Genomic DNA, 24,847 nt, shown 5'->3' on the forward strand with positions numbered 1-24,847 from the left:
ACTATACTTACTCGTGTAAATACCTGGAAGTGTTTGGTGGCTTCTAAATTCATCTCTGTTTGGAGCCATATGAATGAACGGGGCTAGACTAAACGCTAATACATTCACAAGGCGCTGTACAAAGACTAAAAGTGCACGCATTGAAAAAAGATAGGTATAAGTTGAGGTAAGAACATAGTAAAACAGGGCTATTCCCATCTTACCCTGGAGGGCTGGAGCACTACATGAGTTTATGTACCATTAAACACCTGTGATTTTCTAGTAATCATGAAGACCTTGATTAGTTTGCTCAGGTGTGCTTGATCAGGGTTGGAGCTTAACTATGCAGTGCTCTTGCCCTCCAGGGTAAGATCTGAATAGCCCTGTAGTAAATATTGAAAAACGGTGTTGCTGAACGGTGTAACCGCTTCACCTTTCGTATTATTCCGCCACCTAGTGAATGGAGGTCCATTAAACAGGCTCATCTCTGAATGGAAAAACACAGACGCGCTGTTTGAATCACTCTCCGTGTATCTCATTAGTTTACTAGCTCATAAATCAGTCTGTGAATCCCCAATCAGAAGTTATTAATAAAGTTGATGGGAGAAATGTCTTGTCACATCGTGTGGACGATTAACACTTGGAAAGAGGAATATAGACACTCGTTTTTTTCTGGAGCTATATTTCTTATCAGAACGCGAAAACACCGTGAAACTGCAGGTAAGCACCGCAGCTTTTAAATGTGGACATTGATCATTTACTTTATCGTGACGTGACTATTAAAACATGTTATGAGATATGGCCACTGGTATATTTATAAGCAGCATGCAAAAACATCTCTCTGACACTTATAAAAAACAGTTTTGTATAGTACTGACCAGAACAAAGTTTAATAATAATAATCGAGTGCTCGTATCGCGTTAAGAATAAATGAGAAAGCAATAGTAACGTTACACAAGCATAGTTTTATTAACTTTTACCTCGTGCCAAAACAATAACAACACAAAAGACACTAAATATGAATTAAAAAACAAGTAATAGTTTGATCATGACACCAAATACTGCTGATTTGATCTCATTTTGACGATCATAAACAAACAAGGCCAACATGAGAGCCGGGGAATCCCTTTCAGAGATGTAGCCCAGAGAGGGCGGTGGTCAGCGGGGTGAGTGAACACTGACGTCCGCTCATGCTTTGGTTCTCATTCGTACCGAATCTCACTAAGCAAACGTTCAAACAGGCGCTATCTTTACTAATCGACTGCAGATTTAAATATAATACAGATACATTCTCGACTGAACTAATCTTTAAACTACACTTTGTGACCAAGAAACGGTAGGGGAGACCGGGGTTGGTTGTCACAATTTTTACTCATGCATGAATTGCTCATCTTCAAAAAATCTTTCAGCAGTAATTCCCACATGAAATGAAAGCTTGGGGTCTTGGCTTTAAATGTGTATACTTTTTACTTTTAGAATGTATTGTAACAGAAAGTAATTAACCATCAAAGACACTCTGACACAATGTGACAACCAACCCCATCACGGGGTTGGTTGTCACAGGGTATGGGGTTGGTTGTCCCTATAGTGATTCAATAGGATTTCAGTGATAAATTGGGATCTGAAAAGATAATGTGTAACTTTATAGTTTTTTAAGCTAGAAACTCCAAATAAGTTTTAATATGAATCCAACCCTATGATAGTTGTTATTAATGCCCCTTATGTTTAAACAATGGGATTAAAGTGGGTGATCAGTTACTTGAATAGGCTTTATGCCCAGCTGCACTATGAACTTCAGCCAGCTCATTGTTTCCTGTCTGCCATTATTGGACAAACTGATTAATCCAGGTGTGTCTGATTATTGTTGTTGTGACTACTGAGGTCAGGCACACCTGGATTAATCAGTTTGTCCAATAATGGCAGACAGGAAACAAGGAGCTGGCTGAAGTTCAGGAAGTACTAGTGCAGCTGGGCATAAAGCCTATTGTCTACTGTGTTTAGAAATAAAATTAAATAATTTTTAGTGTTAAAACCTCTTTAATTAATGATTTATTTATTTTATTTTAACAACAAACAAAAACAAACAAACAAACAGACAAACAGTCTTAAGAGGTCTACATGTCCAATATTCTTATGTGACAACCAACCCCGCAAGCTATGTGACAACCATCCCCAACTGACTTCTTGACAAACATTATAAGCTAGCTGCTACACGGCTTTAAATTGATCGCTAAAAGATGACTCAAAATAAAGCTACTACTTTTAGCTTTTTAATGAATGTTTTGTTTTTGAATGATTAATATCCTACAAGATCTCAACACAAAAACAACACCAACATGAAAATTTACTCTGACCCATAAAAATAAAAAATTGTCTCCTAACATCATTGTTTTCTGTCTGCTCAGCAAAATTTCAAGTGCAAATGAGTAAGCTATTAAAGGCTAACAAATTGATATCCAAATTGTACCACAGTGCCATGTAGTATGTCTGGAATAAGCAGTGTGACAACCAACCCGTGAGACAACCAGCCCCGGTCTCCCCTAATATAAAGTAACGGCTTTTCCGTCCATTGAGTTGTATGAGCTTCAAAGCAGCCGAAAGTTTTACCTGTCATTCTGGCCGCCCTCAAATCCGTGGTGGAAGAAGTAGTTCTCAAACAAAGAGGCTTTTAAAATAACTCCGTTGTTGTTTTCTAGTTTTCGTTTTTCAAACGTGTGCCGTCGAACTGTTGTATAAAAGCAATATCGCTCTCGGAGTCGTGTGATATAGCTCTATATCATCACGGCTGTGATTGCCTCTGGCCTAATCACAGCTGTGATGATATAGAGCTATATCACACTCCTACTCGAGCGATATTGCTTAATTATTTGGTGACCATTGTAGAGTTGAGGACTCATTGAGGAAAAAATACCGTATTGGGAGAAGATGGCAAGAGTCTGATTCAAACTTCCAACCTATCCTTAAAGATGTGGACCGAGAGCTCAGAGTCCAACTGCAAGGCTAGAACTGAATCAAGGGAGAGAGCAGTCGTCCTCCACCTGAGAAGAATATATCCAGGTATAGTGCTATAAGTGGATAAGTAGATACAATATGACATTATAGGTTTGAACTTAAAAAGGACTATAATACAAACTAATACATTCATTTTTCTGCATGCTTGTTTGCTAGCTTTGCTTCAGATGGGCAGGGCATTGCCATTAGACTCTCCAAGCAGGTAGCCAGCTCCAACAATAGACTGAGACAGGCAATAAAAGAATACAACAGCATTCAATGGTCACCGCAGATGAGCTTCTTACCTGCGACAATTGATTTTCAGGAATCATGTGATCCCTCTTGGCATGTCTACTTCTGCTTTGATGACACTGTAAGTAAAATTATTTTACCCTAGTAACCACACAGCAGTCACTCTAGTACCATCTGACAAACTAACTGCAAATCATATAAGAAACCACCTGGTAACATAACATAGCATTTTGTTTTCTTTTGTCTTCTAGATTGAAGAAGATGATGTTCGAGGAGTCTAAAGGCGCATGCTTTACCAAGAAATGAGAAGTGTGTAACTGAACATCCCATCAGCAGCAGGCCTCTAACATCTGCGCTGTAACATCAAAGACACTGAGCAGCCTGGTGCAAAAGCTGCTCTCATTCAACACCTCCAACAGCTGGAAAGAAAACTGCATCAAGCCATTGTGATGTTTCACCCACATGTATCAGACTTTGTTCCTGCAGACAACCCTCACTTTTGTCAGGCCCTCCCCATGCCAAGCATACAGACACTGGTATACAATGATAAGAGTGATAATGATGAAAATGTGGATAAATATGATAACTAGCACTACAGATTTTTTTTTATTTCTAGTCTGATATTGTATTCTGTAAAAAGAATGATGTAAAATGTATAGTAAATGTTGCAGCACATAGAAACCTTGGTGGCAGGGGCGTCGCTAGACCCCTTTTACTGGGGCACGTGCCCCAGTGCAAACCTTTTGTGCCCCGCTGTAAATCTCAAGTTTAAATTTTAGCAGTTAACTAGTGCAATCCTTAAGACAACCGCGGCAAAAACGGATCTATTTGCAATGTAGACACCCAATTTACGTTTGTAAAAGCGACGAAGCAGTCGCATTGACGCGTGCACCAGTGATGGGAGTAACGCGTTACTGTAATTCCACTACTTTTAGCAGTAACGAGCATGTAACAAAGTATTTTTTTAAATCAAGTAATGCAATTACAATTACTGAAATTTAAAGGAGTTCGTTACTCGCGTTACTCTATTTTGTAAAAAATAGACAACATATCTGACGTCGCAGGACCGTGGTTGGCGGCGCAATGAATCATTACACTTCATCATAGCTGACAGTGCATATAGAATGAACATGCTAAATCTAAACGGGACAACATACCTTTGTTTAAAAATTGTGCGCAAGTCATAATCCATCCGGACTCATGTTTGTAAATTATCTTCGCCAGGCAATCACGGCATGACATTAACTTGCATTTGTAGTCCACAAAAGTAATAAATCTGATAAATGTTCATATATTCTTAGATGTTTACATCGGCCTTCATGGAAGAGAACGATCCGCGATTGTTGTTTCCACTAAGGTTTAGGTCAAGTGTACTTATTTATTTGGGTTAAAACAGCATCAGGTTTAACATTGTGTCTGATTGAATTTACTATTTTAACTCCCAGTATTTTATACCAAGGTCAAGGGTTTGATATTGCATATGAAAAACATGTACATAAGTAACCAAGTTAATCAGTTTGATCAAATAATAAAGTTAAAAAAGCAAATGAAAACATCTGCTAAAGAAAAGTCTTCCATATTCAATTCAATTTTATTTATATACTGTAGCACTTTTCACAATTTTTTAATTATTTCAAAGCAGCTTTACATTCATAAACCTGACTCCCTAAACTCCTAGGAGAAAAAAAACCCGAGAGAGAGCCAGACATAGCTGATTCTATAGAGAACTTACTATATATTAGATACTTTATTTTACAACTTTGAAAAATAAAAACATTAAGAATTGATTTTTTTTTAATGTGTTCAAGGATGAGACAGGATCTGCATCAGATGTTCAGCCAGCGGTCTGTGTTCATGAAGTCTGAAATACAACCTGAAGATGAGAAAGAAAGAAAATGTCAACATTTAATTTTTAGTCATCATATTTATAGTATATCTAGAACCTTAAAGCCACAATATCAGTGGCGGCTCGTGACTGCTCATCCGAGGGACGCTAATTCAAAATAAGTGTTGTGTTTTAAAAATATTTGTTTGTTGCGTCACGTGAACCATGTGCATCACATGTTTCTTCAAAACAAGTGCCTGCTGCACACGGGCCACAACCATTTATGATAAAAGAGAAGCTCACGTTCACAAAATACACGCAAGACACTCCCTTAACAGTAAACTTTGATTACGCACGAGATTATGCGATTATAGTTAAAAAAAGCATTCATTCATACCTCCTTCAAACTCCAAACTCCATTCCCCTCTCCTTCAGTCATTCAGCTTCATCCTTTTCATTTTTGTGTGGATATTGCCCTGTAGTGATGAAAATGTACATTTAAAACAATCTTTCTACACAACTAACTACGCAAAATAAAAAGCATGTAATCTGCAAAATGCAGTTTCCTACTTGAAAAGGTCTGTTACCTGATTTTGTACACGAGTAGCTCTTCTTTGTCAGACTTAGTTTTAAACCAGTCATGATCTAAGATCTGCTTGAGCGTCGGACGATCACTTGGATTCAGGGCCAGGCACCAACTTAACAGATCACAGATTTCTGTACAAGATTTAGGAGAGAGCTGGTTAGTCATCATGACACACAAATGACAATAATGATCATGGCATAAAGAGACGCTTTTGTTGTCATTTTTGTTGTCTGTCTATCATCTAAAGGGCCCCTGGTCACAGACAGACAGTACCTCAGGTTAAGATGATGGCACAGTGATGTAATACATCGGCGAGCCACTAAATGACTGTTTAGCTAAACCCAATAAAGTCTAACATTTTACCAGACAGACCGTGTCATCTGATAATATTAATTGTGGATTTGATCAGAGACTTTGTGTGTGCATGTTGATCAGTCATTTTCACTCACCCTTTGATAAATCCTTCTCATTTGTCTTCAGACACCCGGAATTAAAGTCGTTTAAAAGACAGGGCAAAGATCCAAGCACCATGAAGTACAGCACAGTACCTAAGGCCCAGACGTTTGCTGGCACGGCGTGGAATTTCTTAGCTGTTTTGATCTCAGGCGGGGTGCAACATGGAGCTCCTGTACACAAAACATCGTGTTGAGTCATTTTGTAAAAGAAACAACAGGTTTCAATACTCCGCTATATTAAAAAAATTCAGCTCACCTACAAAGTCGGAGGTCTTATATGCCTCATGCGTCAGATAATGTCCAGCCCCAAAGTCAATTAACTTCAGGCTCATTGTTGATTGCTGCACCAAGAAGTTACTGGCATGGAGGTCGGTGTGAAAAACTCCATTATCCAGACAGTGTTTCACTGCCAGTACCGCCTGACGCATGAGATGTCTTGCTGTATTTTCACTTAGTCCTCTATGATTTGTAACAAAATCCCACAAGGATTCGCTGTGCAGTGGGTACTCCAACACGAGCGTGTAAAAGTGTTTAGTGTCGTACCAGTCATACATCTGTATGACATTGGGGCATGAGGGCGCATCTCTTAACTTAAGCATCAGCGCCACTTCTGTTATAAGTGGTTTGGGGTATCCAGGCTGGACAAAAAATGGTCAACAAATTACAATTAGATGAAACAAATATCTTGTATTGGTGCGTAATCTCTATTTTCTGTTTAGTTCAATTCATCGAATTTTATGACAACTTACAATCTGAAGAGTCCTTTCATACTTTCGTTTGTTTATTTGCTTGATGGCAACCTGTAAAGAGAAAAACAACAAAAAAACAAAAAAGTTAATTTCTCTTGAGCTGACTAAAGCGGCTCACCTGACACTGCACACATAACTTTAAGGTTTAAGAATCTACAAACTTTAAAACATGGTTTAGATCAAGTGAACATACAAATTTCAGCAAACATTGTGTTTGATATAAATACGAGTGCATTACCGGAGTGTTATCCGATATACGGATCCCTTTGTTCACTTTGCCACCGCACCCTTGCCCAAGCACTTCATACAAGAGTTGATATATAGAATCAAAAGGCTCTGAAAAACACACAGAAAAATGATGAGGTGACAGTACATGTTAACACTCATATACTCACAGATGAAAGGTACAGCATACATTTCCAGGTACAGAAGAATATGATGAAGAAACCATTTCACTTATTGTTGCAAAGTAGGAGTAATGAAGTCAGTACACTCACCTCTAAGCACTGAGCGATTAGCTCGTTTCTTCTTGCTTGGCGGTTCAAAAGCTTGTTGAACAACATTTATAACTTTTGGCCTGACAACTTTATCATCTTCTGGCGAGGGATCTCTGGGATTTTCAAAAGCTTTTGGTGTGGGACCTCTTGGCACTGAGCGATTAGCTCGTTTCTTCTCGCTTGGGGGTTTAAAAGCTTGTTGAACAACATTCATAACTTTTGGCCTGACAACTTTATCATCTTCTGGCGAGGGATCTCTGGGATTTTCAAAAGCTTTTGGTGTGGGACCTCTTGGCACTGAGCGATTAGCTCGTTTCTTCTCGCTTGGGGGTTTAAAAGCTTGTGGAACAACATTCATAACTTTTGGCCTGACAACTTTATCATCTTCTGGCGAGGGATCTCTGGGATTTTCAAAAGCTTTTGGTGTGGGACCTCTTGGTACTGAGCGATTAGCTCGTTTCTTCTCGCTTGGCGGTTTAAAAGCTTGTTGAACAACATTCATAACTTTTGGCCTGACAACTTTATCATCTTCTGGCGAGGGATCTCTGGGATTTTCAAAAGCTTTTGGTGTGGGACCTCTTGGCACTGAGCGATTAGCTCGTTTCTTCTCGCTTGGCGGTTTAAAAGCTTGTTGAACAACATTCATAACTTTTGGCCTGACAACTTTATCATCTTCTGGCGAGGGATCTCTGGGATTTTCAAAAGCTTTTGGTGTGGGACCTCTTGGCACTGAGCGATTAGCTCGTTTCTTCTCGCTTGGGGGTTTAAAAGCTTGTTGAACAACATTCATAACTTTTGGCCTGACAACTTTATCATCTTCTGGCGAGGGATCTCTGGGATTTTCAAAAGCTTTTGGTGTGGGACCTCTTGGTACTGAGCGATTAGCTCGTTTCTTCTCACTTGGCGGTTTAAAAGCTTGTTGAACAACATTCATAACTTTTGGCCTGACAACTTTATCATCTTCTGGCGAGGGATCTCTGGGATTTTCAAAAGCTTTTGGTGTGGGAATTTTAAATCTACTTGGTTTAGGAATCCAAAAACGTCGGGGATTTTCAAAAGCTTTTGGCCTGACAACCTTATCATCTTCTGGCGAGGAATCTCTGGGATTTTCAAAAGCTTCTGGTGGGGTAATTTTAAATTTAGTTGGGTTACGAATCCAACCTATTGCGGGTTTTCCAACAACTTTTCGTCTGCGAGTTTTAAATCTAGCTGGGTAAGGATCCCAAAAACGTCTAGTATTTTCCAAAGCTTTTGGTGTGGGAATTATAAATCTACCTGGGTTAGGACCCCAAAAACGTCTGGGATTTTCAAGAGCTTTAAGAGCTTTTGGCCTGGGATTTTTACAACCTTTTGCCTCAGGATTTCCAACATCTTTTGACCCAGGATTTTTTGCTTTATTTGGGTCAGGATTTCCACCACCTTTTAACCCAATATTCTCTGGAATGGCACCTAACTTCAGTAGCCTGGCATTGGCTGCAGCGATGCCACCAAAACTGGCCAGATCCACATCATCCATGGCATCAGGAATAGCTGGATTGGCATCTTTTTTCACTTTACTCTTCCCTTTTTTACTCCAAGGGTTGTGAAATGAGCGGCTCTTTGAAGCCTTTTGTTTTTGTTGCTTTAAGCCAACACTCTTCGATTGAGAATCTGCCAGATCAACAACTTCCCTGGCATCAGGGATAGCTGGATCGGCCTCAATCTGTGAAGTCGGCATCGACTCCACTTTGCCCCTCCGGAAGCATCCAAAGAAGCGTTGCGTCAATGTCATGCATTTATCCGGACGAATCTTTGGTTTTGATTGGGGGCCGGCCAGAGCAGGAACATCCATGCCAACAGGAATATCTGAAATAGCCTTGGGCTGTTGAGTTGGCACAACAGTCACTTTTTCTCCCTGGAGGTTAGATTTGCGGCTCTTTGAAGCCTTTTCTTTCTGCTTCTTCGGACCAACGTAGGTCTTTGACTGTGATGCAAGATCAACAACTTCCCTAACATCAGGGATAGCTGGATCCGCTTTAAGCAGGGGAGTCGGCACTGACTCCACCTTGCCCCTCCAGAGACAGTCAAAGAATGCCATTCGTTGTTTTTCCGGTTTGATCTTATTGTTTAATTCAGAGCTCGCCAGACCAGCATCATCCTTTACATTAGGATCATCTGAATCTGCATTAAGCTGTGGAGAAGACCAGAGGTGGGTCAGACAGATGGACAGACAGACAGATAAATGTTTCCATCCAAGGCTTTTTAGCAAAAAAATGCTTAAGCGCATAAATGCAATGTCAATACCTCAAAATACATATATATAAAAAATAGCTTTAACGCAAATAAATGTGATGTCACATGATAGATCTTCATCACGCGCAACCTCTGAAGGGCATAACAGCAAACAATAGGCGCTCTTATTGCAGCCTGAGACTTTCTGTTTTGATTTGCAGAGTCGATCCTCCATATACACAGAGGGTACACAAGCTGCACTGAACTTACTTCATGAAGTGCTGAAATGTCAATCACTTATCCATAAAATGATTCATGTTTATTCTCCTAAATATTACATTTTTTCTCCTCATAATCGGGTCCCTTTGGTGAAAGCACATTTATTTTAAATTACCGAGACCACAAACATCAGACTCGACCTGACTAAGCTTTTATTTTAAGAGCATTAGAGAAATTAGGTAGATAATTTGCTCAAGATCAGATTTTTTGTGATACACCAAAACTAATGTCGCTTTCATCCTTCGTGATATCACCACGGACACCATTTTAGCACCATTTGAATAGAAAACCTTTTTTACGCATATTCACTTGGTCGATAACAAAACCTGGATGGAAACATGTCTATAAATGGACAGATAGTTGTAGTAAATGTAATGATGTAACAAACCTCTGAAGGAATCAGTGTTTCCACTTTATCATTATGAAGGAATGGGCGCCTTACAATATTCCATCCCTTCTTTAATGATTTCAATAATTTATTCTCGCATTTTTCTACACCAAAAAAGAAAAACAAAAACAAATGATAAACTATTAGAAAATTCATTATGACAAAAGAGAATGACAAAGAACCGTGGTCAGTAATAATACTTAATAAACACATTTAACAAACTGTCCACCCAGATACTATTTGATTAAATATGTATATGTAATTGAGTATCTAATTCTTTATAACAAATTCCTAAAAATACAGCAATGATTATTGCATTAATAATGCTGTTAAAATAAGAGTTTAAAACACACTAGAAAAATGGTCTAAACTTAATTTCTTATTGTAAGATGCTTTATTTTACTGACTTTAATGTAATAAGATATCAGTATCTGCAAGGGCCGACAAAACTATTGAGGAAGAAACATGGTACAGATTTAAAGATTGTCAGGAACACAAAATTTCCATCTGACCTGTGGGGCTGTTCGCCTCCTCAAATGCAGGAGTAAACTCCTTTACTCCTCCTCGTGGATGTGAACTCCCGGCGCGTCTGTCTAACAAATGTCCGTTGTTCGGGACAATGTCAGGGACCGCACTTGGTAGGACAAAATCCATTCCACCATCATCACATCTCCATCCCAACACTGCAATTCAATAAATAATGTTATGAAATGAATGCTTTAACTGAAGTGATCAATATGTGTCTAAAACTTGTCACTTATTTTAATCTATTATTTATTCAACTGTACAAAATAATTCAATAAAGTAATGCCTTCATTTGAAATTATAATTTTTCTTTTTGTCTAAATTGTATTGAAGCCGACAGAGAACATGCATTAATATTATTTTTGCTTGCTTGTTTTCTCGTGATCATGACTTTATTTTCTGGGGATCTCGAGATAACAAAAAGTTGTTATCCTGACAATCCAAATGTCATAATGTAATTTCCTGTCCATAATATTTAGTGTATTTTAAAGTGAACTGCTGATGCATACGTGTAGCTAATAATTACATAAAAACGTATAAGATATATAAATAAGAGCTGTCCAAACTGAAAGGAACTTGCACTGACATATCTTAAAATACATCAGTGCCCTTTGTTTTGCCTCAAAATGCACACAAGTAATGTTTTTAGTAACGCATGTTTGTTAAAACTAGTTATATTTTCTAAATAAATTAAGGCCTAGTCCTGGTTTAAGATATCTCTTCCCGGGAAACCACCCCATAATGTGTGTGAATTTAGGGACCATCTTCAAAGTAATAATGTACACGATTCTATCTTTAATAGTAATTAACAATTATATTAATAACTATATAAGTAAAAGTGTACATAATAGCCGACAACCATATGAACACAGTTGGGTTTGTGATTGTTTGTTGACTAAAAGTTATTCCATTTAAATGCTGTATAAAGTAGAAACGTGTATATTAAAGAGTAACTTTAGAGACGGTCCCTAAATTCACCACTATCAAATTGTCAACTACATACTGACGAATCGATTTCATCTTAAACGAATCCCTGATCTAAGTAAAACCTAATTTGTTCATCCCCTAATTTACCAAAATATACCTCTGCTGTCTTCAAACAATACAACCCGTTCATGTACATACATATTAAGAACCCAAGAGCTTTCATCACATCACAAAAAATACAACTTTTGTTAACTTGAGATAACGAGAAATTAAGTTGTGATCATGAGAAAACAAGCAAGCAAAAATAAAAATAGTACACAACATTGGCTTCAGTAAATGAACAAAACAGTCTGGATAACAACAGTGTGCACGGCTAACTATTTATGTTATACATCCCTTATGAAAGTGAAACATTTACATCCAACAAAACATGGTTAACGGTACTTTATTAAAACCATTGTTACCACAAAATAACCATGGCTTTGCTAATAGTACTCAATACACCAATAAACATGGTTACTACACTTTTACCACATAAAAACCATAGTTAATTATCGTGAGGGATATTAAAAAACAAGACCTCATACGGCGTAATTCTTATCTTAAATTGTGAGGATGTTTTATTAATTTTGGTCGCTTTTTGTTAAATTAATGGAGTTAAAATTTGTTTGCGTATTCTGCCGGTCAAGAAAAACGGCGGGTGAAATATCAAGTACACGAGCACCACCTGGTGTGTCTACATGTACACGTGCATTAACAACACAATAACTTTATGTAAACTTATCAGCATGAAATTCAGACTTTTTGCTTTAACTCGCATCTTACCTTTTTGGCGTTTCGCCTCATGTGTTGGATAAACATCCACCATCTCCTCCTCCTCCTCTCCTCCTTCAAATGGATTTAAACCGGCAGCGCGCCCGACTTGTGACGAAAGTCCGAAATCAGGGACATAGTCAAAGTTCGGCACAGCATTCGGCAGATCCATATTTTCAACATCTGCTCCTTCCATGTCCTTGTCGGACAATGGTGTTACAGGACGAAACATGATGTGAAAAGATAACTGCAGACTTAACTGTGCTTAGACTCGGTTCACAGAGGGTTGAAATCTAAGTAAACTGTCTGTCTGTACACAGTGCGTCAAGCAGTTTAAAGTTGCGAACTATTTGAAAGTCTGCAAATTCACTTGATAATCTGTACAGTAGCGTTCGGAGTCAACCAAAGGCAAGCGTTCAGATCAGTCAAATGATACCAGTTTCATCTGGCTGAGCGTTTTATAGGCACCGATTGTGATGTCATAATGTCTCTATGACAACGATAAGTTCTACAGTATGGTTGTCATGGAGTTTAATGACTTTGTTCTGTTTACGGTTCAACTGTGATGAGTTTTATATATATATATATATATATATATATATATATATATTTATGTCCCCTGTGTTGTTTAATTAAAACTATTTACAACATTTAGACTTTTTATTGTAGATATATATATGAATATCATAAAATCTCTTTAATATGTCTTAATGCTTATTACTACTTTTTAAAATGTATTTTACAGTATGTATAGATGCTATTTTGTATTAATATATCTAGACCTATTGTGTTATTCATTTACAACCACTAGATGGCGCTATGTTAATTACCAGTAATGTTAAAAGAAAAGAGTATTAGTCGAGAGTAAAACACAGACATGCTCAGATTGTATGGAGATTTTATTTAAATCATTAAAAAGCATCAAAGGTCATATATTTTAATGCATGATACATACAAAAGTTTTTTGTCATTGTTAAAAATCCTTCACACATATCAAATAGTTAAACACTGGCAAAAACAGACATTAAGTTAGCTAATAATCCCTCATCCCTTACAGCAGTTGAAGCATCAACAGAGTTACATATTGCTGGGTTTACTGCAGGGTTAAATTCACTAAACACTTAATATTAATTCCCAAACACATTAAAGGATATTTGACATGTTGACTGATGAAGAACCACCACAGAGACTAAAGGGTCTTGGTGGTGGACAAATACTGTATGAGATGAGAGGAAAGATCTTAAAAAAGGTTTCCACTACCAAAATTATTTTTTCTGCCCCAAACCAACTTTATGCAACAATCTCCTATCTTTGGTTAGATAACATGAAGCCTAAATTAACCTCCTAAGGATTTGTCTTTTTTTTCAGATTTCTATCAGCTATTTTTGGGAACCAATAAATATAATAATCAAATATTTTTCTTTGAACATGAAGCAGTGTATTTGTCCATGTTTGTGTATAACAAGTTCCAGTTACACAGAATTAAGTATTATGGTGCAAACAACAAAAACATTGATGTCCACATATGTGACATCCAGGTCTTAGGAGGTTAAATGTGGCATAAAACAACTGTAAATAGAGATAGACCTTATTTAAAATTTTTACCTTATTAAATATATCAAGATTATATTGTTTACATTATAGATTTTATGTAGAAATCTCTCAAACTTGCTTCACTGATACTCTGAACTTTATTGAACTACATCTAAACACAGTTTAAAAATTATCTTCATTCACTGTTATATTTACCTTTAAGCTAAAGACGACTGTACCATATAACATTAATCTATATAAAGCACTGTACCATACCACCAAAAACATGTTGAAATCATACTTTCTGTTAATGCTATTCATTTTTATCACCACTAGGTGGCGACTGTAGATCAAACATGCAGTCACTGTTTCATTTCTCTGCAAAGGTTTGAGTGGAGACGAGCACGTGGACCTGTGTGATAATAATAAGAGATTATTCAAAGACATATCACAATGAGGATAACTTTAGTATAGGGATAAACATTCCCTACTGAAAAACAGCTAAAACCAACCTAACCTAGTTGACCTGACCTCCCAGTTTGGTTTTAGCTGGTGTAGCAGGCTGGTTTTAGAGAGGTTTTTAGAGTCCACTTTTAGCTGTTCAGATCGAAAAACCAGCTTTACCAGACTGAAAGCTTAGAAGAGTCGTCTAAGCTGGTTTACGCTGGTGCTGCACGCCTGGCAACGCTGCATACATCTGGTTTTAGTTTCTGTGAGCTTCTTTCCAAACAAAAACTGTGCACCTGGAGAATCCAAATAGACACATGATAACAAAATAAGAAAGAGCACTACATACTACATAACTATCAATTCAAAACTTATCTGCACACAACAACACAAAACTATTTCAGAAACAAAATTGTACATTATAACAAATTACTTGTTATGTTGAATGTGGTCGCTCGGGAGTCGGGAATGGACTCAGTGATTATCTGTTTCAGTTGAAGGCCTATTTTACATCGCAAGGAGAAAACACACACACGTGCAAACGCTTTATAATTACAAATGCCTTATGTTTGCCAAATAACGTATGCTTATAATGCTCAACATTGCTGGTAATACTCATATTTTCCCCAACATATCTTATTTTCTTGTTTTTAAATATTTTATGCACAGTGGCGGCTCGTGACTTCTCATCCGAGGGGCGCGAATTCAAAATAAGTGTTCGGAGTATCATGTGTGTGGTTCCCTTTTCCAAAATATGTGTCATGGGTGTGGAGAGATCATGTGTGCATCACGTTGTAAGAATTTATAGTCAGCCTTGACAAAGATTCCACTTCAATTTAGCTGTTGAATAAAGCTCATCCCTCCAAAAGGCTTGATAATCATAAATGGTAATCTCAGTTCAAGCAATACAATAATATAACCTGAAGTAATACTTTCTTAATAGTAGTATGGGAGCAAATGTGAGACTTCTTGAACCAACACAGATCAAAGAGGGTTCATGATAATAAAAGACATCTATCTAAACATTATCTGACCACTTGGTTGAGCACACAGTTGGATACTACAATGACGGATTTGGGCACAGTGGGAGATATAGAGGTCATTTGTAATATTAGTCTTAATTTACATTTAAAGGGATACTTCATTAGCATTAGGGGTGGAAAAACAGGTTTGAAACTATAAACTGTTAAGACTGACTTTGCTCAGGGTTCAATCTGACTCTGCTGAACCCAAAGTACGAAGTGCTTTGTCACTGCTACCACAATAAACTACTTTCATCAAGATTTTCTACGTCCTCCTCATTTTTTTTCTTACACTGGCGAGCCAAGCAGCGAGGGATTTCCAAAAAAAAAAAAAAGCGGGGAAAGGTAAGAAAGACTGACTTTTCTTCTTTAATGCTGTTTTTTGTTTTAGGGAACCCCCTTGTTTAAAAAAATCTAGAAAAGAAAATTGTAAGGAGAGGAAGGAATTTAGTTTGTTTAATTTAGCAGGAGGAGTTCTTAAGCCTATTTTATACAATTCTGTTTGAGATTCTAACGAAACTGAATTAACCCGACGCAGTGTGGTGGCAGAGTTGTATTGGAATTTTTGTTTCTAATGTAACTGAAGCAAAGTGTTTAAGTTTGTGTGTTTCTAAAGTAACTGAAACGTGGTGTTGTGTTGTTATAATTTCTGTTAAGATTCTAAAGTAACTGAATCAACCCGACGTAGTGTGGTGGCAGAATTATAACAGAAGAGTTTCTAAAGTAACTGAAACTTCTTGTAGTGAGAGCTCGACGCACGGTGGCTCTGTTAAGTTTAAAACTAAAAACCCGAAGCAGTGTGGTTTTGCTCGACGTACTGTAGCAGAGTTTTAAACGTGATATATAGTGTTGTAAGCCCGAAGTATACTGTGGCTAGATAGTTTAAAATATAACACAGAAGCACCGATGTACTGTGACAGTGTTATATTTTAATCTATTTGTGAGTGTTGGCGTAGCAGAGGTTTAGGCCCGAAGAAGTGTGGCCTCCAAAGTAGTGAGACTTTCAAGTTAAAAGAAACTTGATTTGGAATTGTTATAATTTCTGTTAAGATTCTAAAGTAATTGAATTAACCAAACGTAGTGTGGTTGCAGAATTATAACAAAAGAATTCCTAAAGTAACTAAAATTGTTGTGTAGAGCCCAACGCTCTGTGAAGTTTAAAAAAAAAAACCTGAACCAGTGTGAGTTTGCTCGAGTTATTGCAGCTGTGTTTTAAACTTGATAACTGTTGTTACCCCTGAAGTGCTATACAGCTAGGTAGACTGTTGTGTTGTGACAGTGTTATATTTTAAACTGCATGTGAGCATTTGTGTAGATGAACTTAAGGCCCGACGGACTGTGGCCATGTCTGAAGCAGGAACTTTCAGGTTCAGAGGCCTGACATATTGTGTTGTTAATTCATAAGTGTCCGACGTACAGGAACTATGAACAAACAGACTAATGAATATCTTAACGCAACTAGATAACGTGTAGTCACTGATGACAGTAAGTTGTAAATACCTATTGAATTATTGCACATAATTCAGTAAGACTTTCGAAATGGAAACGCTGATTGTTAAATACATTACCAAGCATGGTTCACAGGGATTATTTGATGGAATAGAAGATGTTGTTGATAAGCCATATGAATGGGCTATCTCTAAGTTTGAAACTTATCCTAAAATGCCTAAAAATGAAAAAGGAAAGATTGCCAATGCGCTTCAAGCGGTTTTTGCTTCGTACAACATAATTAGGAAGAGAGTAGATGAGTTAAAAGCTGAAAATGAGCGACTTAGTGTTGAGGTAATTTCTACCAAAAATTACCAGGCTATTGAAACAACATGGAAAGAAGAAAAGGTCAAGATGCAGAATGAGATTGCACTGCTTAGAACTAACAAAGACATGCTCAAATCATCTGTGGAAATTTTGGCCAACAGTTTGGAGGAAGCACAGACAGCCTGTCAGTGTATGATAATGAATGGTACAACTGAGAAAAATGCTAGTAAGTCATTGTTAGATGTTACGGTGTGTAGTCCAGTTTCAGAAATGCCAGATTTGCATGAAGAAAGTGCTGAGGGATGGGAAAGAGATTCTCAGTCATTCAGAAGTCAGTACTCTGACTCTACAGTTAGATTTCCAGTGGCACCAGTTCATGTGACTACAACTATGCGTGCTAGTGAAGGAAGGGAAGAGCATATGACCTCTACCATGGTCAGAGCATTTAATCCATCTGAACTAGAAATTGTGATCAAGAACATTGGGAAATATGACCCTGCCAAGCAGGATCCATTAGATTTTCTAAAGAATCTTGAACGATACGCAGATCTGTATAATTTTACTGACGGTGATGCCTGTGTTATGCTAAAGATGTGTCTGCCTGATACTTTGTCTGGAGCCTTAACTCAGAGAGTAAAGGCCAGAACTGCAAATAAGTCAGAGAGGAAACAGGCACTTCTTGAAGTTTTGGGTATGATGTCAGTTGATTGGGATAAAATATCTGAGATGCAGATGAGGAAAGGAGAGCACCCAGCAGCGTTTTCAGAACGATTAATGGAGACATTTAAAACTTTCAGTGGCAATCCTGATATTACTAAGAATGATGTCACTTTCAAGTCTGCCTTGATTAACAAATGTGATCCACTCACCCATTCTGCTGTGTCAATGTTTGTGACGCCTTTCTCTGAATATGATGACATTATTGCTAAAATGACACAGTTTTACAACAATAATGCTAATAGTCAAATGAAAGGTGCCAATTCTAGAAATCCAGTTGCTGCTTTCGGCAGAACAGAATATTCTAGATTAACTGATGGCTTCCATCATAGACAAATGAGATTTGCAGGAATAAATTCAGGTGTTATTCTTTGCTATGCATGTGGAAACGCCGGTCACATTGCTAGGCATTGTAAAGACAAAGAGAGATATCGAAACTTTGTCTGTCATGCATGTGGAAAAGATGGTCACATTGCTAGACATTGTTCAGAGAAAAGATGGAAAGATCAGGAAGTTGTTTGCTTTAGATGTGGAAAGACAGGACACAAGGCAAGACAGTGTCATTTTTCACATAAAAGAACTTTTTGCTTTTGTGATTTGCTTAAGAAAATAGACAATTTAGAAACCCAGTTAGCACTGTTGAATGGAAAGAAGGAAGAAACCTTGCCAGACACATCACCGTGTGAACAACATGACTGTAACTCAGTCACAAGCAGATGTTGATGTGAACTAGAAAATTGTTTTATGATAATAGCACATTTTAGAAAAAAATATGTTTACTATCAAAAGGGGGGTGATTCTTGAAGATTCATGAAAAATGTTTAATGCCAATAATTAAAAAAAAAATTTTTTTTTAAAACATTACTGATGTTTGATGTTCTGTGTTTAAACATATGTGACTTTGATGTTTTGCATGTGAAAAGTTCTTGTGGGGGAAAAGGGGGGCAACCTCTTCTATTCTTCTTGTTTCAGGTGTAAGCACGGAGATAGTGTGTAACCTTAGGGAGAAAGACGATTTGGACCAGAAGGCCAACAGGACAAGTGATGCCAGGGTACTTCCTCAAGAAAGAGGAACCAGGACGTCTCTAGAGTTACTACTGGAATAGGAAATCCAGACATTTCCAAACCTGCTAATATCCAGAACGACAGGTCTAAAAGATCCTGTGACATACGAATCGGAACAATGCCTATGAAAGCTTCATCTAAGGAGCTGTTTTCAAAATTGAAAAAGATTGGACAATCGATAGGAGAAGCACAAATAAATCAAACTATTTCTAGAGAGTATGGACAGCAGTCTTTCTACCAAGGTGGAAAACCATATTATGAAGACTCACTACACATGACACTAGAATGAATGTATGCTATGCTTTAAACAATTTTCCAGGAGCAAGGAAATTTTGAGTTTGAGAAAATTCTAAAGGTGGACAATCTTGGAACATTACAGGAACATGCTCTTAAAAGAAAGGAAGAACCTTCCTAGATTTGCTGAAAAGTTGTCATCAGAAGAATGGCAGGAAAAAACACAGACTGTTGTGACAAAACCCCATTTGGTTTCATGTGCGAGTGTGACACGGTGGAAAAACAACTATTGTGTGAAGCAACAGAAACGGACTTTGATGCTTGTGAAGTTAAAATCACTCATATTCAGAATCATTTCTATAGGATAATAGTCACAGATGAGAGAAATTGTGTTACTACACCTTGTATATGTGAATGTGACCCGACAAGTACTATACTATTGTAAGAAAATATTCCAGAATTGATTTTAAATTGCCAGTATTAGACAATGTGTTAATGTCATTGATCTTAATGAGAAAGATAGGGTAATGGGGAATTAGCTATTGCATATTCAGATTTACTTTGGGATGTAACCTTCAAAACAGTGTGTATATCTTACTCATTGTTTGTCAATGTATTATGCTATGCTGTATGTGTTCTTTATTAAGACGCCAGATTGCAGATACTTCAATGATCACCTTAGGACGTTCCCGTTGGCTGTGATGGTTCTTGAATATTTCTCTCCCAAACCCAAGAAATGTTTGTTTCATATTGCCAAATTTTAGGAGAGACCTTATGATAATCTTGCCTAATGGGATGGAGCGATAACCAGTGTGCATGAGGTGATGACCCAATGACGGGTAAGATTCTCCAGTGGCCAGATGGGGGACAACCTAAGCCAGGGTATTGCCGCCACTGGGCACCTGCCCTAATATTAATGGGAGGTGTAATCTTTATGAATGGAGTGGATGTGATGCTTCTCTGCCAAGAGCATCAAACGGGGGACTGTAAGAATTTATAGTCAGCCTTGACAAAGATTCTACTCCAATTTAGCTGTTGAATAAAGCTCATCCCTCCAAAAGGCTTGATAATCATAAATGGTAATCTCAGTTCAAGCAATACAATAATATAACCTGAAGTAATACTTTCTTAATAGTAGTATGGGAGCAAATGTGAGACTTCTTGAACCAACACAGATCAAAGAGGGTTCATGATAATAAAAGACATCCATCTAAACATTATCTGACCACTTGGTTGAGCACACAGTTGGATACTGCAATGACGGATTTGGGCACAGTGGGAGATATAGAGGTCATTTGTAGTATTAGTCTTAATTTACATTTAAAGGGATACTTCATTAGCATTAGGGGTGGGAAAACAGGTTTGAAACTATAAAGTGTTAAGACTGACTTTGCTGAGGGTTCAATCTGACTCTGCTGAACCCAAAGTACGAAGTGCTTTGTCACTGCTACCACAATAAACTACTTTCATCAAGATTTTCTACGTCCTCTTCATTTTTTCTTACAACGTGTTTTGTCAAAATAAGTGCCTGCTGCACTAGCGTCAAAACCGTTTATGATAAAAGAGACGCTCATGTTCCAAAAGGCACTCCCTTAACAGTAAACTCTGATTACGCATGAGATTATGCGAGTATCTGGCAAACACGACCGTCTCTTTTATCATAAACCCTTTGACGCGTCTGCAGCAGGCACTTATTTTGGCATGACACGTGATGCACACACGATCTCTCAAAGCGCAGAACACATATTTTGAAATTACGTACCACACACATGACGGGCTACATACATGTTGTGACGAACTTCGCATCGTGCGCCCTCAGTAAAAGAAGTCACCAGTCGCCACTGTTTATGCATCAGATTCATAAAGGGGGTGTGGCAGGTTAAACACCACTGTCGATTACATAAATAATTCAAGATATGTATATCATTTTTTAAATGTCTCTAAAATGGTCTTAAAGACCACTTTTTACGTTTTTGGTATTACGTCACGTTGGGGAGAAGTGGAGAAAGCCTCAGCCAGAGCCATAGAGATAGATGAGACATTTATTGCCGTTTAATACTTGCATATATCATTTGGAAATCATACACTCTCAGAAATAAAGGTACAAAAGTTGTCACTGGGACAGTACCCTTTCAAAAAGGTACATCTTTGTACCCAAAGAGTGCATATTAGTACTTTGAACCACCAAAATGTACCTTTAAAAGTACATATTTGTACCTAAATGGTACATATTAGGACCTTTTTTAAGGGTACTGCCCCAGTGACAGCTTCGTACCTTTATTTTTGACAGATATCCATCTTAGTGTAGGGCAGATGGACAAGAGTGTGTTTTTGGAGCAGGACCATAAAACAATAAAACCACATTCTATGCCTGTTCCCGAGAGAGGGTGTTGTCTCTGTCCACAGGGGTCACTGATACGCAGGAACTGACCTGTATTTCTTCCCCTCTCAAAGATCTTGTTGCTGGAAATATACTAAACACATGTAATATTGAGTATATCATATGTTGTGATGATGGAAATCCTGTTACATCATGTTTGATATCTTTTTAAAGGTCATGGTGCGATGGGTAAAAAGAGGTCTAATTTCTTTAAGTCTAAGATAAGAGTATATTGGAGATTTAACTTTAAAACATATTCTTTGTCCTCTAAGAGGTGTGTCTTTTCTAGGTAATCTTAAGTACAGATGGAGGGCGATCCCATTTGGTGACCTTTAGGGCCACGAGAAACTTAATGAAAAAACCATATATTTACCATAACTCTCATTTCACTGGTGTATATAAGGAACATTGGCAAAGGACTCAGGGAAGCATCTGTATTCAGAACTTCCCACACTACTGTGTGTCTTTAATTGCCAGGACTTACTTTGTGACTTTTCTTTATATGCTGATCTTTTTAATGAATGTTTGACTTGATGAATTTGAACAACTAAATGATTGATTTAAGTGTAACCTGCCTGGCATAATAAATTGTTAACTTTTATTCATTTTAAAACTTGTCGAGTCTTTTCTTGTATTTTAAGTATTTAAGAGAATATAGGCTACCGAAGGGGGCCTAGATTAGGAAAATTACCTCTATTGAAAATATGATGTGTATAATTGCCTCACTTTATAGGTTGGATGGAGAAAGGCCTCAACCTAAACTATAGATGGATCCTCTTATTTTCAATGTGTTTTGGAGAAACCTCTGAAGTTAGAAGGAGAATGCCTCTACGCCCAGCTGTATGGAACTGCCTTAGCACCTTCAGGATTATAACTTATTCTCTATGTATATTTAAATAATTAAGAGAATGAAAACATAATAATGATAAATATAAATTACGATCAGAATCAGAATAATATTGATTGTCATAAAGTCCGTTCACGGAAGGGAACTTTGTTGCCTTTATAGTTTGTTTCCGGCGGACCATTAAACAGTTGCCACTGACCTGAGAGCTGTGACAGACAGCTGAGCTCTCTGATATCGTTCATGTTGTGCGTTCATGTCAAATATGTGAGTAATCACGCATATTGTTACATCTTTAGCACCTTGTGCCTGCTATTGTGAATGTTCGATGTTATGCCAGTGTTTATATTAGTGATGGGCAGAGCGAGGCTTCGTGAAACACTGAAACAGTTGAATCAATTGTGTCGAGGCTTCGAAACATGGTTCGAAACCGCCTCCACAGTGACACGTAGTGGTCATTCGCACGCTTTACCATAGAGCAGCCTTGACAAGGTTTTAGACGAGCGCTGACAAATTGTATCCCACCTGTTGATTGATCGACACAGGTGATCAGGTGGGAGAGTGGATAGTGTCCTCGAGGCCCTGTTTACACGTACATGGTTATTACTATTACCGTTGTCACAATGAAGTTAACTTGCATATTTTTTGTTGTTGTTTTAACATCTGTTTGACAACTACATGAGCTTTTAGGCTCATTATTGTCAATAACTATACGATGGTCTATTTAATAAATAAACTGAATAGAGATAAATACCACATAAACAATAAGAAAATAATAAAATATATCAAGCCACCATGTCACATATAAATTATCTGCTGTGTGTGGAAGGAATTAGCCTAACTTCTTTTTTTACAGATAATTTCTCCAGCCTTTTAAAAACTCCTCTCACAAAAACCCACAAGGTCAATATGTGTTTATTTCACTTTTATACAGATGTGCGATTGTGTTGTCTGTTCCCGACCGTGCCAATCAAACGCTGATTCGGCAGACCACACCTGATCAGTGTTGCCAGATAGAGTTGATGGTTTCCAGCCCAAAAGTGTTCCAAAACCCGCCCAAACGCACAAAAAAACGCCCAAAATATTTAAATCAACATTTTGGTTTAATTTGATTAGCATTTAGTTATTTTAACTTACACAATTAATGCAACATACTATAGCTAGCGACACCAGAACAGAACCACACTAGCAAAATGACATAACTTGTTCCCAACAGCTACATTATGCTCCCTCGCCCACACGCACAATGCACTTTTACAGCGTATATTTAAGTGTTTTATGACTATTCAAATACCCAATTCGTTAATAACGTTTATCTATTTATATTATTATTAATAATGTATTTTTACTCTTGATAAATAGGTGTGTGTGAGAGATCGTAAATAGGTTTTCCTTAAGCAGTAAATGCAGAACAATAATAATAGGCTGTTGGTTGTGCATTAACTTGCAAGGAAGCTGAAGAACACTGTGAACATCTGAACTTTTCAGAACTATGTACAGTCTGGCTGAAGTTCATGGTTCCACAATTGACTAAATGACAGCCGAACATTTGGTTCTGTTCACCTGAAATGCTCCGATAATTCATCCACGGCTCAAACACGTGTAATTGATGTCCGTTTCTTACTCCAGCTGCAGCCTGCGGAGGTCGCGTATGCAGGGTGCATACGTCATCAAGCCTGGTTTATTTTAGTTAACTGACCATTACATTCGCAAGGTATAAGCATATTACAACAATTTACTATTAACTAAGAATAAAAGTCAACTTTATAACTGTTAATATTCTAAAACAAGACAGTCGATGACGTATATGGAGCCTAGAAATGCGACCTCCGGAGGCTGCAGCATTCGCATTGAGACACGGCCGATGTGTGACAAGCAACGTATACGTTGCAATCCGGAGTCCGTGCTGCAGAATTTGCAGTGCTATTTTCCGATTTAAAAGGCATTATCCATTTGCTTCAGGCCCGGGTCACTCTCCAACTCCTATCTGTAACATCTTGATTTCCCGCTGAGAGAGCTGGCTGGCTGCTATCACTTGTGATTGGCTAAACGCGGACTCATCATCGGCGTGGCGTCAACACAAACACATGCAGTGGGCGTGTGTTTAGTAACGACATGAAAGACATGCACATTTGGGTTTTTTGTTAAATAATTAGCCTATAAAATGCACGTTTCAAACCCCCCCAACTGATCCCAAACCAGCCCAATTTTTGCACAACCGCCCAAGCCAATTTTTACCCGCACAATCAAATTCAAAACCGCCCAATCTGGCAACACTGCACCTGATGAAACACTTAGTGAAACACTTCGAGGCTTCATTTGGTCATAGTCATGTGACATGGGTGTTTTGAATCACGCTTCGGATCAGTGTTT

General features: G+C 37.8%; 1 protein-coding gene across 1 annotated transcript; it reads right to left on the reverse strand.

Annotated features, from left to right (window-relative positions):
- Positions 1 to 4,794: 4,794 nt before the first annotated feature.
- On the reverse strand, positions 4,795 to 13,036 carry LOC129415964 (uncharacterized). Its single transcript, XM_073872845.1, has 9 exons — positions 10,725 to 13,036; positions 7,335 to 10,316; positions 7,076 to 7,173; positions 6,838 to 6,888; positions 6,345 to 6,726; positions 6,083 to 6,259; positions 5,635 to 5,764; positions 5,445 to 5,523; positions 4,795 to 5,095 (listed from the first exon to the last, which is right to left on the reverse strand). The coding sequence occupies exons 2-8, from the start codon at positions 9,598 to 9,600 to the stop codon at positions 5,502 to 5,504; spliced, it is 3,126 nt and encodes a 1,041-aa protein (XP_073728946.1). The 5' UTR covers positions 9,601 to 10,316; positions 10,725 to 13,036; the 3' UTR covers positions 4,795 to 5,095; positions 5,445 to 5,501.
- Between the last annotated feature and the right edge of the window lie 11,811 nt (positions 13,037 to 24,847).

This window comes from Misgurnus anguillicaudatus, chromosome 11 (assembly GCF_027580225.2).
Source record: "Misgurnus anguillicaudatus chromosome 11, ASM2758022v2, whole genome shotgun sequence".
In the NCBI taxonomy this organism is placed as follows: domain Eukaryota; kingdom Metazoa; phylum Chordata; class Actinopteri; order Cypriniformes; family Cobitidae; genus Misgurnus; species Misgurnus anguillicaudatus.